The following is a 14,603-nucleotide window of genomic DNA, read 5'->3' as shown; positions in this document are numbered from 1 at the left end:
GCTGTGTGGACAGGCTACATGCACCATTGGCAGGTAAGAGGGGCATTTAACAGGACACCTGTAATGTCCTTGCTGGCCACATGTAAATTAGAGTGTCAAATTCTGCTCAGTCATACCAGTGTTTCCCCATCACAGTGAGGTCATCCCAGTATTTTATAGAATCATAGAATATCAGGGTTGGAAGGGACCTCAGGAGGTCATCTAGTCCAACCCCCTGCTCAAAGCAGGAGACCCACTGTGTATGATCTGATGCGGCTGGATAACTTCATTTGGAGCAGGACTGGCAACAAGTATTTAAAACACCCAACGTACGGCCATATGCTGTTTAACATAATCCAGGGTATTGTGCAGACAGAGGGGCACGATCTATTGGCTCACACACAGGACAGTGAAACAAGAACTCAGGAGCTCTAGCCCTGGCTTTGTGCCTCTGGGCAAGTCACATAACTGCTCCGTGCCCCAGTTTCCCCCATCAGTAAAATGGCGATAAGACTTCCCAAACTCACAGGGGCATGGCAAGCACTGGTGTTTGCAAAGCATTAGGATGAACTGCATTTAGTGTCCAATAAAAGATCTATCTATAAAATAGAAACAGCAACTGTAAAACTATTTGGTCCAAAGACGGGCATGCAAAACCTGGAGACCCCGGTGACAACTTTTTCTAAGTTCTTGAAGTATTAAAGAAAGAACCAGAACCCTTTGTAAGTCACTTGGGAGGTACCGGTGGATCCAAAGAGGAAGACTGCACCAGAGCGGGAAAGTTCAGACTGCAGGTGGCAAGTTGCAACCACAGCTCACAGCTGGCCAAGAACTAGGCACATCCCAGGATTTGTGTTATACCCAGAGTCCCTCACCTCAGCCTGCTTGTCTCATTTACCGGTTATGTCTCATCTTGTAGACTGAGACTTTCAGAGACTAAGGGAGTGAGATACGTACATCTCACTGAATATCAACAGGGTTTGGAATGGGCTCATCAAACCACCCTAAGTCATTTAGGAGCCTCAGCCCCAGGGACTTGGGGAAGTTACAGCCCTCCCAGGAACTTGTGCTCTTAAGGGTACACTGACACTGCAGTCAGGGGGGCTGTCCCTTCTGGCCTGGGTAGACGTACACACACTAGCTTTGATCCAGATAAAATGAGCCAAAAATAGCAGTGGTGCTGCAGCTACATGGGTGATGGGACAAGCGAGCTGCACCCCCCTCCCCGACAGGGCGTGTACTCAGGCAGCTACCCCGTGTCACTGCCCATGGAGCCATTGGCCACACTACTATTTGGAGTGCACCAGCCTGACGAAAGCTAGCACAAGCATATCTACCTGAGCTGGAAAGGACACTCCTGGCTGCCGTGTGGACGTACCCCAAGTCGCTTACACTCCTTTGGAAACCTCCCCCGTTGGTGGTCAGCTCTTTAGGACAGCGTCTGTCATGTGCTGTATGTCCGTGCAGCACCGACCACCATAGCTGGTTGGCCTCCAGGATCTTAAACCGTTACCACCACCCTCAGCCTGGGACCATCTTGAGAAATAGGTTTCAGAGTAGCAGCCGTGTTAGTCTGTATCCGCAAAAAGAACAGGAGTACTTCTGGCATCTTAGAGGTGCCACAAGTACTCCCGTTCTTCTTGAGAAAGAGACGCCAAGCCACCTTCCCTTTAGTACAGGAACAGCAGCTCAGCCCCACCTCCCTCACAGGCACTATGGGCGAGAACATAAACCGGTGTCTCATCTCCAAGATGCCTTTACCTTGCGCTCTCTTTGCAAAGCTGTGCAGCAACTTGGCCATGGGCCGTTTGCCAGGCTCTCCTGCTGCCTGCGTAAGTAAACACGCTGGCACCAGCTGGAGTTTGGAATCCATCGAGTGCAATGCCAGCTGGTGACGTGGAGAACAGTCAGATTAGGGGAATGAGTAATGAGCAAGCGGGTGGGAGAGGAGCTACTGTTTGCACAGAACTGTTTGCAAGGGTCAGGGACGGCATTAGCCAAAACTAAGCTTCCCGAATGCTGTGCAAATTACAGCCCTCTGCCCTACTCCAGCTACCAGCCAGATGGGTTTTAATCTCCCCATCACTCAGAAGGGAATCTGCTCCACTGAATACGATACTGACACCTGATCCAATAACAGCCTAAACTGGTGACATTAAAACCCCAATCCTGGCACTAGGCTGACATCCAACAGCCACTCAGTATGTCTACACTGCAAAAAAGGCCTGCAGCAGTAAGCCTCAGAACCTAGGTCTACACACTCAGACTCATGGGGCTTGTGCTACGGGGCTAAAAATAGCAGTATAATGTTCCCGCTCAGACTGGAGCTGAGGCATGGAAACCTAGCGAGTGGGTGGATCTAAGAGCCTGAGCGGGAACGTCTACACTGCTACTTTTAGCCCTGTAGCATGACATTGGGAGCCACTCAGCTTGCCACAGGAAAGTGAATGGGATAGCGGGGACCAAAAATCAAAGGAACACAACTCAATTATTATGAGAAGTATTTGAAGACGCATAATCACACTCCACAGCCCACCTATTTACTTATAACTGGAGAGTGAATGAAGTCAAAATAATTCTTAGTGTGGGAGCTGCTTATCCCATATAAATGCTGGGGTGCCCTTTCCCCCCTTTAGAAGAGAACCTAGAGCACATGCATCACCATGTACCAATAATTCATGGCCCCGTTACTGATGTACCTTGGATTATTAAAGCTGGAATTTTAAAATGTCAAGATTTTTAGACAGGTTTCAGAGTAACAGCCGTGTTAGTCTGTATTCGCAAAAAGAAGAGGAGTACTTGTGGCACCTTAGAGACTAACCAATTTATTTGAGCATGAGCTTTCGTGAGCTACAGCTCACTTCATCAGATGCATGCCGTGGAAACTGCAGCAGACTTTATTTATACACAGAGAATATGAAAAAATACCTCCTCCCACCCCACTGTCCTGCTGGTAATAGCTTATCTAAAGTGATCATCAGGTGGGCCATTTCCAGCACAAATCCAGGTTTTCTCACCCTCCACCCCCCCACACAAATTCACTCTCCTGCTGGTGATAGCATCCCAAACAGACCTATTAAAGGGCATCCCCTCCCCCTCAGAAAACCAGGTCCCTCTAATAGGTCTTAAATGGACATCTTAACATCCTGACCCCATTTACTTCATTGTTCAAGCTGTTGGCATTTTGCAGGTCATGCAGCAAAATCAAAAGTGAAACTGACAAACGTTTCTAGTCAAATCCTGGTTAGTTTCACTTTCAGGTGTGCCCAGGGCTTGTCCGCAGCTACAAGGAGGCTATTGGGTTTGGTTTACAGCACCTTTAAATGCATAAACCTGGCCCCGCCCTGCCCGGGAAGTGTCATTAGAAATAAATCATTGAAATGTAAGACTGTAAGGGAACCTTCAGATGTCATCTAGTCCAGTCCCCTGCACTGAAACAGGACTAAGTATTGTCTAGACCAGTGGTCTCCAAAGTTTTTGGATCGCGAACCTGCACGGTGCCGCAGAAGAAAGAAGACGGGAAGACCTGCCACAGGCATGCCGAGCTGCCGCCGAATAAAAAAAAACCGGCGGAGTGCTCCTCCTGCAGGGCACCCCCTGGGATCCTCTGGCGCACCCCGTGCAGTGCGTGCACCCCACTTTGGAGACCACTGGTCTAGACCGTCTGTGACCGGTGTTTGTCTAACCCATTCTTAAACACCTCCAATGACAGAGATTCCACAGCCTCCTTAAAATATTTCTGTTCATATTACAGGTTTGTCAAACAATTAAAAAAATATACGTTGCTTCCTACTGTTGTGCTCTGAGGGCTCGAGTGCCCATTGAAACACAAATAAAAACCTGTTAATCCAAAGTACATTCCAGATGCATCAGAATAGGACCTGCACGTAAATTGGACTCCCAAATTTGACTCTGAGGCTCAAGGATAAAAAGGAGGGGTTTTTTTTAGCATCTGATTCACAACACACTGTCCAAATATACCTGTCTATTTTAACATACAACAGTTCGTCTACCATGCATTTCCCTTTTATTTATTCCCACCGCACTAGGAGATCTAGGTTCTAATCCCAGCTCCGCCACAAACTCTGCAATCTTGGCCAGGTCACTTCACCTCTGGGTTCTCCGGTTTCCCTGTCCATCAGACACAGATGACATTACCCTACCACAAAGGGCTATTGTGAGGCTTCGTTCGTTACTGCTCGTACTGTGTTTTAAGAGCTTTTCGTGAAGGGTGCTATAATAGGACAGAGTATATTTAGTATTAGTCTGGAAACAGGAGCTCATTTGTGAGCCTCCTCCCTTTGGCAGGGTCATATTTGGAAGACCATGATTCAGGACTATGATGGCAGTGAATGTTCCCATCCTTGTTTGGAACAAGAATACAGGAGAAAGCATCACAACTTGAGCTTCATTGGCTCCAGCTAAAATAGATTAATTTTTCCTCCCACCAAGCTGTGTGGTGACTCTAGAATCCAGATGTGCTTTTGGTTTTGACTAACTAAAACCACCTACTTTCAAGGCACGGGGAGGGGGGGAAGTTTCCAAGTTTAGTGAGTTCACGTTATACAAAGGAGCATTGCTGCATGTCACAAGTGTGCTTTAGCAACAAGCTTATCTGAACTGTTTGAGACAAATAGGAATTTAACACGAGTCAGCAAGATTTTATTACCATAAATGTCTACAGCTCTGCAAGCCAGAAGAGAGGGCCCTGGACTGGGACTTGGGAGATTGGGGTTTGATTCCCAGCTCTGCCACTGGCCTGCTGGGTGACCTTGGGCAAGTCACATCATCTCCGGTGCCTCAGTTTCCCCTTCTGTAAAATGTGGATAATGATACTGACCTCCTTAGTAAAGTGCTTTGTTGATTGAGGGATGAAAAACACTGCGTAAGCATTTTGTATTAAGGTTAACCTAGTCAAAGCTTGACCAGCTAGGTAAGGGCAACTGGTGGTGCCATCATCCATGTCATAGCGCTGGCATTACAAATCCTTTTCAAGTTTCATTTGTTGCTAGAACATGGTTTAAAATATGCCAGTGAAGTAAAAGCAATTTGGGGCTTGGGTGAAAAGAACTTATTTTAATTTAAATATGGGGTAATTTTAATCAGTAAAATAGTGGAAGTGATTCTTTGCCATCACTTAGATTTACTTTTAGAATGAGCAAGCATGTCTTTTCAAAGCGTGGTCCATCCTGTAGCTTCCTGCACTGACCCTGGACAGGTCAGGAGTAGAAACTTATTTAGACTGCTTGCCAAAGAGGCCAGGAGCTGTAGAAAATCCAGCACTGCTTTCTCACTCTCACACCAACTACACCTTTCACACAATCGATCTGGAGAGGAACCAGATCCAACTTGAATTAAGAGGGGACTGAAACTGGGTTCAATCCAAAAAAAATATTTTCATCACATCAGCCTTCATCCTAGAAGCTACAGATGGAGAAGCCTATAGTAGATCACACGCGCCATCTCACTGCCAACACAAGACTGTTCCCTATAGTTAGGGTCCTACTGAATTCACAGCCATGAAAAACATGACACAGACCATGAAACTGGTCTCTCCCACGTAATACGGATTTTGGGAGGGGGGGCAGGCAACCCATACTTCTGCGCCGCCCATATGGCAACTCATACTTGCCAACCCATACTTCTGCGCCGCCTTCACAACTGGGCGGCCAGAAAGTGGCAGCTGCTAGCCAGGCGCCCCCCTCAGAAGGCCACATCGCTGCAGGCTACAGCGCAGAAGTAAGGGTGGCAATACCACACCATGGCATTCTTACTTCTATACCACCGCTGGGTCAGCTCTGCCTTCCGAGCTGGGCACCCGGCCAGCAGCCGCCACTCTCTGCCCGCCCAGCTCGGAAGGTACCGCAGAAGTAAAGGTGGCCATACCGCAGCCCTGCCACAATGGCCTCGGAGCCCCCTTTTGGGTCGGGACCCCCAGTTTTAGAAATGCTGACTTAAGGGCTTGACGCGGTTATATTTTTAAATACATATTCATGCTTTGTGACAACACTGAAATTTAAGATTTAAATATCTGAAACCATGAAATTCAAGATTTTTAAAATGCTATGACACGAAATTTACCAAAGTGGACTGCGAATTTGGGAAGGCTCTACCCACAGTACATTGTATAGCACTGTGTCCAGGCCACTTTCAAAGGCATCTACCTAGTCATGGACTTACAAGGCTCCTGTCACAGAGTGCCTCAATCTTTAATGTGTTTATCCTCACGACACCGCTTTGAGGTGGGAAAGTGCTTTGGTTCACACCTAAAATGGGGATGAGAGGCACAGAGAGGCTAAGTGAGTTACACAAACCTCGTTGACTTGAACTCAGGTCTCCCGACTCCTAGGGCTAGGGCTCTAACCGCTGCACTGTCCTTCTTCGCCATTTGGCAACTGCCCACTGCCCATGACAGGATACCAGGCTACAAAGGGCACAAGTCTGACTGGCCAAGGCAAGGCCTTGGTTACAAAGCGCTCTCTGCACAGGGATTTCCCACTGAAGTCAATAGAAGCTGTGTGTATGAAGAGGGGTTGCAGGGTCAGGCCCTAAGAAGTTGATACTCACAGTACTTTGGGTGTGAAATGCTGTACAGCTGTTCAGACTTGTACTAGCCACCATGTTCACAGAATCATAGTAGTGTAGGACTGGAAGGCGAGACTAGAGGCCATCTAGTCCAGTCCCCTGCACTCAAGGCAGGACGACGTTTTAACTCGGCCATTCCTGACAGATGTTTGTCTAACCCAGTGGTTCTCAACCTGAGGCGTGGGCCGCTTGTGGCCCAATCAGTACGCAGCAGTGGCCCATGTGATATCCTCAGGGCCACACAGGTAGTATATATATATATATATATATATATATATATATATATATTGTGTGGATGTGGCCCACGTAACACAGAGAGCTGCATATGCGGCCCACAATGGTAAATGGGTTGAGAACCACTGGTCTAACCTGCTCTTAAAAACTGCCAATGATGGAGATTCCACAACCTCCGTTGGCAATTTGTTCCAGTGCTTAGTCACCCGGACGGTTAGGCAGTTTTTCCCTAATGTCCAACCTAAACCTCCCTTGCTTCAAGTCCTATTCTCAGAGGTTAAGGAGAACAATTTTTCTCCCTCCTCCTTGTAACCACATTTTACATACTTGAAACCTGTTATGTAACCCCCCCCCCAGTCTTCTCTTCTCCATGCTAAACATACTAAATGTTTTCAATCTTCCATCATAGGTCATAGTTTCTAGACCTTTAATAATTTTTGCTGCTGTTCTCTGGCATTTCTTCAATTTGTCCACATCTTTCCTGGAATGTGGTGCCCACGACTGGACACAATACTCCAGCTAAGGCCTAAGCAGCACAGAGCTACACAGCAAGCTTTAGGGCAGCAAGGACTGTGGCTGGATAGTAGCTCACCACCTGTGAGCAGACAACGCCACAGGCCCTCGCAAACACACGATGGCGACTGTCTAGGTCAGAAGTGTGCCAGCTGCAGATTTGGAAGGAAATGGTTAAGTCACAGTCACACATTCACAGCCTGCGGGAGAGTGCCTGTGAGCCCAGAGAAATCCTTCCCTACAGGAAATGGTCTATTGTGAGACAGGTTCTGCCATTTCCTTCAGTCTCTCCACGTCTGTATGGCCAGTCAGCGGGAGTGCCAAACCTTTCACCAGCTGAGGGCAGCGTCTCGCGTCTATCCACGTTAGGAGGGAGCTGCAGCCTAGGAGAGAGCTTGAGACTCTCCGCTTTGATCTGAGCTCTGGCCACTACACTCTAGAAGGGCTCTGCAGATGATGCTCTCTGATCTCCACCACAGGCCACACCAGCCTGAGGAAGGCCTAACGGGCTGCTCAAAGCCCCTGTGGACTGCATTCACCCATCCCTGGTGAAGATTCACCCACCATGCAAAGTCTCCAACTCTAGCAGACGCAGGGCGGATCTTAGAAGTGTCGTGGAACAGCAAGTGGCAGGACATGGAAACAGCATGCCTGCGCGGGGTGAGGAAGGAAACAAGGAGTAAAAGGGGATACCTGGGATGTGGGTCCAAGCAATGATGATCAAGACTAGGGGGAGGAGAGGAGGGATAAAGAACGTTTTGGAAAGAGATCAGCAGCTCAGCTTTAGCCACGCTAAGTGCACAGTGATGGTAAAACATGCTGGAATTGTCAGAGATAGGCAGAGACACAGGGCAGGAGTGAGGGAGGCAGGGCAGGAGTGGAGAGAGAGGTCATTCCAGCAAAGATCATGGATCAGATCTCACAAGGAGAGGCTGTAAAGTGAGCGGGAGGCCAGGGCAGAGCCCTGAGGCATCTCACCAGAGTGGAAAGGGGGGAGAAGCACCCAGCGGTCGGAGGAGAACCAAGAGAGGACAGAGCCACAACAAAAGCCAAGGGAGGAAAAGACATCAAGAGGGGGGAGTATGACTGACGCAGCCAAAAGCAGCAGTTTAGGAGGATGGACCAAGTCTGAGGACCCCCTGGCCAGGAAGAGGCCGTTAGAAACCTCTGTGACAGCAGCTGCAGGGGGACATGGCGAGCCAGGGGATCCAGAATGAAAGACAGGAACTCGAGGTGCTGCCCGTACATGGCGCACTCAGTGGGTTCAGGCGCAAAGGCTACAAAGGTGAGGACGTGAGAGTAAGAGGCCGCTGGGGCCAAGAAATGACTTTCTAAAAGTACGTCTACACTTCCGGGGGCGTGTGGAGTACAGATGCTGCACCCCCAGCTAGAAGGGCTATAAATAGCAGCGTAGCGGGCGAGACACGGCTTAGGCAAGCAGCATGCCCTATACGTTTGAACTTCCAGCGTATCTACCTACACGCCCAAGCAGTGCCTCCCATGTCTACACGGCTACTTTTCAGGATCGTGCCCCACTGCCAGAGCCTTTTCCCGCTGTGGGAAAAGGCCCCAGCAGCTCCCTGTTGCTGGAGCCTTTCATTGCGACACGTAGATACACAAGTAGTGCCTGTATACTACACGCATAGACATAGCCCAAGGGCGTGGGGACCACCGTATATTTGTACTATGAAAGGCAGCAGTAAGAGGGGAGAAGCTGAAGAGAAGAAGTGAAAGGAGATCAGGAGGGTGTGAGGCCGCTGGGACAGGCGAAGGTGGAGAGTAGGCGCGTTGTGACCCTCTCTTCCCTTCCCACTTAAGCAGGTTTCATTTGCACGGTATGGCACATGTCCTAATCTTACGAGTTTGCCAGACATCCACAGAGCCTTCTAGGGGATGGGGGAGAAAGCAGGGGACACAAGACCAGCATTTCCAGCACAAACCACACTTCAAATTCTCTCTGTACATCAAAAAGAAAAAAAAAAATAAAGCAAAACACATTTTTGTCCCTTCGCAGGGACAGTATTTAGGCTAATACTGACTCTGCCTTGGCTGTCCCTACACTAACATTCTCCTCCGTTGAAGTTCCACCGAAGAGAGGACACGGGTGTTTTTATTACTGTGTTGTCTCAGTGCAGGTCCAGATGAGGGAGTAAAATTACAAAAGGCACCTACGTTGAATGAATTCACACAGGAAAACGAGAAAAGACAAACACGCCAGCAGCTGTGGTGAATACTTTTCACAGCGCGATCACGCTACAGCTGCCCTATCAGGCCGCATCCTTGAACAAAACCTGCACAACACTTTCCAAAGACAAGCCTGGGAGCTTAAATTCATAACGCTGCTAGCCACTGAAAATCATGGATCTGACAGAGACACTGGATTTAGGGCTTATTATAACACTCTGTAGCCCACTAGCCCCGCTTTTTGTCCTATGACTGAAGATGTATTAATGGGCTACTTCACCTACAGTGATTCCTCAGAACGTGCACTAACCACTGATGCTAAACAATCTGCTCCGTCTTGTATTTAGCTGCGATGCTCAGAGGGCCTTTCCCAGACCTGGAGAAGAGCTGTGTGTAGTGCAAAAGCTTGTCTCTCTCACCAACAGAAGTTGGTCCAACGACCGATATTACCTCATCCCCCTTCTCTCTCAAAAGCATCATTTAGGTTCTTCTAACAATTTTCCTCTGAAGTCTGGATGGTAACAATGCCCTGTTTACACCAGGATTCTGACTAGTGCAGCTGCAACGGTGGGAGATTAATGAAAATACCAATGCAGACAAGTCCTGTCTCCAGGACTGTCAAGCCGACATCTTCCAACTGTGCAAAAACACAATCAGCTTTTTCTAAAGAGAGCCCAGACGAGCTTATTCCGCACGCAGCCCTGAGGCTAAGGCCACGTCTACACTAGACAGCTTACAGCGACACAGATGTACCGATGCAGCTGTAAGATCTCCTGTGTAGCCTCTCTATGCTGACGGGGGAGAGTTCTCCTGTGGACATAATTAAACCACCCCCAACGAGCAGCAGTAGCCATGTCGTCAGGAGACGGTCTCCCGCAGACATAGCACTGTCCACACTGGCAAAGTTATACGGACAAAAGTGCCAGCGTAGACACAGCCTTAGAGAAGGAAAGTTTGGTAAAGTGACCACCAGCAACAACCAAGGGGAAACCCTCGGCCTGCTGAGTTAGTGGGAGACAAAACCCCCTCCAGCTCAAAGTCGCTGCTTGTTTTGTTTTGTTTTCAAAGTACAACTATGAAACTTGCAGCCGGTGTGTCCAACTCTGTGGCATTTGCATGCGGTTTGGGAATTTATACCCCAGCCAGCTGGCCTTTCTGGCTCTAATTTAGATGTTTCCTTTAAAGACATTAAGATTTCTAGGTACTGAAAACTACTTGTTCATTCAGTGCATTGCAATGAAAGGGAGGGAAAAACTGTCTTTTTTTTTTGTTTTGTTTTTTTAATTAAGGAAATGGGTTTCCCCCTTCTCTGATGCGTTCTCCCCCACCCCTCTTCCATCTCGTCTCCCTTTGCCCTGAAACGTGGCACTCGGCTGGGGGGCTGGGAGAGACACGGTCCTAGCAGACATACATGGTTCAGATGCTGACCGCAGAAGCACGCACGCCCCTGAGGTGCCAGGCTGGCCAGACTCCGCGTATGGAGCAAGCCTGAAGGGCTGAGTTGTTCAGCAGGAATCCTCAGCCCCCTCCCTATCCTGTCTCCTCCCCTGAAAGAGGAGAGGAAAGAGAGGAGAAAGCTGGGAAGGGGCGGGGTGGTGGTGGGGGGGAAAGCTCCACATTCCTGACATTTCTGTGCAAAGCACTGGGGCTGCAAGGAGCCTGCTCTCCTGGCTATGGACTGACAGGGAGGAAGAGCCCTGATGCCAGGCTTGGGAGAGGCCAAGGGTCTGCTCCTCTCCCCCTACCAGGGGCTCCATTTCTATCAAATGTACTGGGGAGGGGCAGATAAATAACTCCCCCTCCCACAGGGGGAAAGGTTTCATTGGGTTCTCTCTGGTGGGGGCTGGCTGAAGGGAGGCAGGAGAGCACCTCTGGCTTGTGGGATGTCTCTGGAAAGAGGGAGAACAAGGCTCCTGGCGAGCTCAGGGGTTGGTGGAGGGGAAGATGCCCCAAGCATGGGGAAAGGGGCACTGGGGACAGTGTGGCCTGGGAGGGGGCACTGCACTCCTCCAGAAGGACATTTCTCTAAGGTCAGGATCACGACTCCCTCCAGGGAAGGGGCAATGCTGGGGAAGGCGGGAACAAAAGGAAGTGGTGGAAAATGGTAGGCCAGTTGCCCCCACCGACACCTAACCCCCAGTACCTCAATAGTAGGGTTGCCACCTGGCCAGATTCTCCCAGGATTGTCCCTGTTTGAGATCGCTGTCCTGGGCGTCGGTCAGTGTGCTCCAAAAACTGGCCAGCTGGTCGTGTGCAACGCGCTCAGGATCATCCCGAATGTCCCAGTTTTTTGTAGCTCAGAGATGGCAACCCTAGCTTATGGGCAAAGGAAAGGGGCAGCTGCTCCCGGGGAAAGGGAAGGGGCAGACGTCCTCCACCAACACTGCCTCTCCCCCTCCGCAGGTAAAGCTATTTTTCTTCTTTAAATGAACCCTATTTACTGAAATGTTTCCATTTCTTTAAAAAAAAATCTTCCGTTTGATCTGGGTTTGCATATTCCCCTGCAGAGTTTGCACCCCAACCATTGCAACCAGGTGCTGGCACATAAGAATCCAGCGCGAAAAAGGGGTTATAAACAAACACAGAAGTAACGACAGCTGCGGGAAACTCAGAGCAAGCTACACAAATGGTGAAAAGTGGGCTGGATTTTTAAAGTTCTTTTGATTTTGGTAATCAAAGGTATCAGTGGTAAGTAACCTAGACAAGGGATTAAAAAAAAAAAAGATTTAAAATCTGATAGCGCCCCTTTGACAAAGCCCAACAATCCAAACCCACGGCCACAGTGCACCTGAAAGATGGGGCTATCCAGCAGCACAGGGGCATTGCATCAGGCTGAGCATTAGCCTTCCACTGAATTGCCATCCCCACTCCCAGCAGCACCTCCGGGCTGCTCAGAGGTCTCCCAGCCAAGGAATGACCTCACCTAGCCTGCCCTGCTTAGCGAGAGAGCTGTCAGGATGGCAGCATCTGGTGGCCCGGCTGTGGGCCCTGCCACCTCTCCTGCTAACCACAGCATGACAGCACACTGCAGGGGTTCCCGCCAAACCTCAAAAGGTTGTGACCTCATCACAACACATCCCCTGCCTTAAAGCTGCTCCACTTCAACTCAGGCCACACCCAACTTCCCCTCACTCATCAACTCCCCCAACTTCTGGGGCATAGACCAACGCCATCTGGCAGCTCATCCCCAAACCCTGGGGAAAGCACCGGCCAGAGCCAGCTGTCCCCCATCCCCGGAGCTCTAGCACAGGGAGAGCCTCACCCCAAAAGCCTTTTCCTCCACCCCACAATGTTGGGGCCCAAGACGGTCAACACGCCGCCTGCACCATGCCCAAACACAGAGACTGAAGGATGCTACCCGGCCTATCTCATGGACCCCATGGACAGGGGTCACACAAGCATGGCCATCCCTGGCAGTAGCTAGTCAGTGTCCCCAGTACCCCCACCTACACTCAACCAGACTCAAGGAGGGCAGCAGCTAGAGGCCAGGGGGAAATCTTGTTCCTGGTGGGCACTGGTCCAGGCCTAAGAGGGGCTGGGGGGGGGGAAGGGGAGACTGCAAACTGGAGCAGGAGAAGGAGGCACTGGGGAGGGGGAAGGATGTACTGGGGGGACTGGAAGCTGGGGAGGTCGAAGTTGTGGGTGTGGACAGAGTGGAGAAGCAGCTGGGGGTATGGAAGAGGAGAAATGAAGTTATCCGGGGGTGGATGGTGGCGTATGGGGATGGGAAAGGACAGGAAGAGTGGGAAGGATCCCTGGCGAACGAAAGGGGGAAGGAAGTGCAGTGTAGGGGAGGGAAACTAACCCACAAAGGGGCTGGGAAAAGGAGGTTAGTGGGACTGGGGGGCTTAGTGCATTGCGCTCCTCCTGATGGGCGCAATGTGGGTAGTGCCGAAAGGCAGATTCACTGGGGCTCCCTCCCCAGGCAGGGTGCAGGGGGGTCATCTTCTCCCCCACACGTCAAAGGGGTGCATTGCAAAGGTGCACTCTCCAGGGGTGCACCGTGGGAGGTTGGAATTTGCTTCTACTGACAAGGAGAGGATCTGCTGGAGTAGGATCCCCTGGGAAGGAGTTACATTCGGATCCACCCCCAGGGTGTGCAGTGCATTGGGGTCCCAAGGAAGGATGCCCTGGGTGGAGGGACTGCATCAGGGTCCCTTGGAGAGGCACAGAGAATACCCCCAGGAAGGGCCACAGTGTCCCATGGTAGGGGGCTGCAGAGGGGTCCCCCAAGAAAGGAGTGCAGTAGGGTTCCTTGGGGGTGCAGCAGGCAGTATCCTGAGAGGGCAAGGGGCAGATCTGCAGGGAGGGGCACAGCAGGGTCCCAGAGTGGAGTGGGCAGCACCCCCAGGGTGCACAGGGCAAAGTCCTGGGGAAGGGTCACAAGGAGTCTCTCAAGGTGGGTGCGGGGGGGGTCCCCAGGGTCAGTGGAGAGGGGTGCGGGGGGGCACGGGCGAGGCGCAGGGGAGTGCTCGGGGTCAGTGGTGCAGGAGGGTCCCCCAGGAGAGGTGCAGGGGGCCCCCGGGGTCAGCAATCAGGGGGGCAGGGGGGGCCCCCGGGGTCAGTGGGCAGGGGGTCCCGTGGGGGAGGTGCAGGGGGGTCCCCAGGGTCAGCAATCAGGGGGGCCCCCGGGGGGGTGCAGGGGGGTCCCCGGGGGTGCAGGGGGGCCCCCCGCTCTCACCTCGAACATGAGCGCGATGAGCACGCAGAGCACCAGGCAGAAGCCGATGTCCGCGTGGTTGTGGATCAGGAACTCCTGGCTGAAGAGCGGGTAGCTCTTGGCCCGCCGGCGGAAGGCCATGGCCGGAGCGGAGCGGAGCGGAGCAGCCCGGCCGCCCGCCGCTGCCTCCGCCCAGCGCCGCAAACTTCGCCCGGCCCGGAGCCCGGACAACTTCGGCAGCGCCGGGCCCGCGCCTGCGCCGACCGCCCCCGCCCGCTTAACCCGTCCCTGCCCGCGGGGCTGGCTCTCGGCCGGCCGGGCTCGGCTCCTCACCGCCCCCCAGCTCCGCCCCCGGCTCCCTGCCCTCCGGCATTCAACCCACCCCTTCCTCCACCCTGCCCAACCCCCCACCCTTCACTGACCTAGTAGGTCAGTGTCACGATTGTCA

General features: G+C 51.6%; 1 protein-coding gene across 4 annotated transcripts in view; it reads right to left on the bottom strand.

Moving 5' to 3' along the window:
* Positions 1 to 14,400, bottom strand: part of TRAM2 (translocation associated membrane protein 2) — a 48,055-nt gene extending 33,655 nt beyond the window's left edge. For 2 of the 4 annotated variants that reach the window (XM_073335693.1, XM_073335694.1), the window contains exons 1-2: positions 14,177 to 14,261; positions 11,639 to 12,192 (exon numbers count right to left, since the gene is read on the bottom strand). Coding sequence is in view for 1 of the 4 variants with exons in the window: in XM_073335692.1 (XP_073191793.1) it covers positions 14,177 to 14,296 (120 nt within the window). In the remaining 3 variants the exon portion in view is untranslated. Of the gene's footprint in view, positions 1 to 11,638; positions 12,193 to 14,176 lie in introns of all 4 variants that reach the window. The other 2 variants (XM_073335695.1, XM_073335692.1) reach the window with 2 other exon arrangements.
* Between the last annotated feature and the right edge of the window lie 203 nt (positions 14,401 to 14,603).

Source organism: Lepidochelys kempii, chromosome 3 (assembly GCF_965140265.1).
Source record: "Lepidochelys kempii isolate rLepKem1 chromosome 3, rLepKem1.hap2, whole genome shotgun sequence".
Lineage (NCBI taxonomy): Eukaryota > Metazoa > Chordata > Testudines > Cheloniidae > Lepidochelys > Lepidochelys kempii.
Note: the sequence above shows the minus strand (reverse complement) of the source record. Positions and strands in the feature narration are given on the sequence as shown.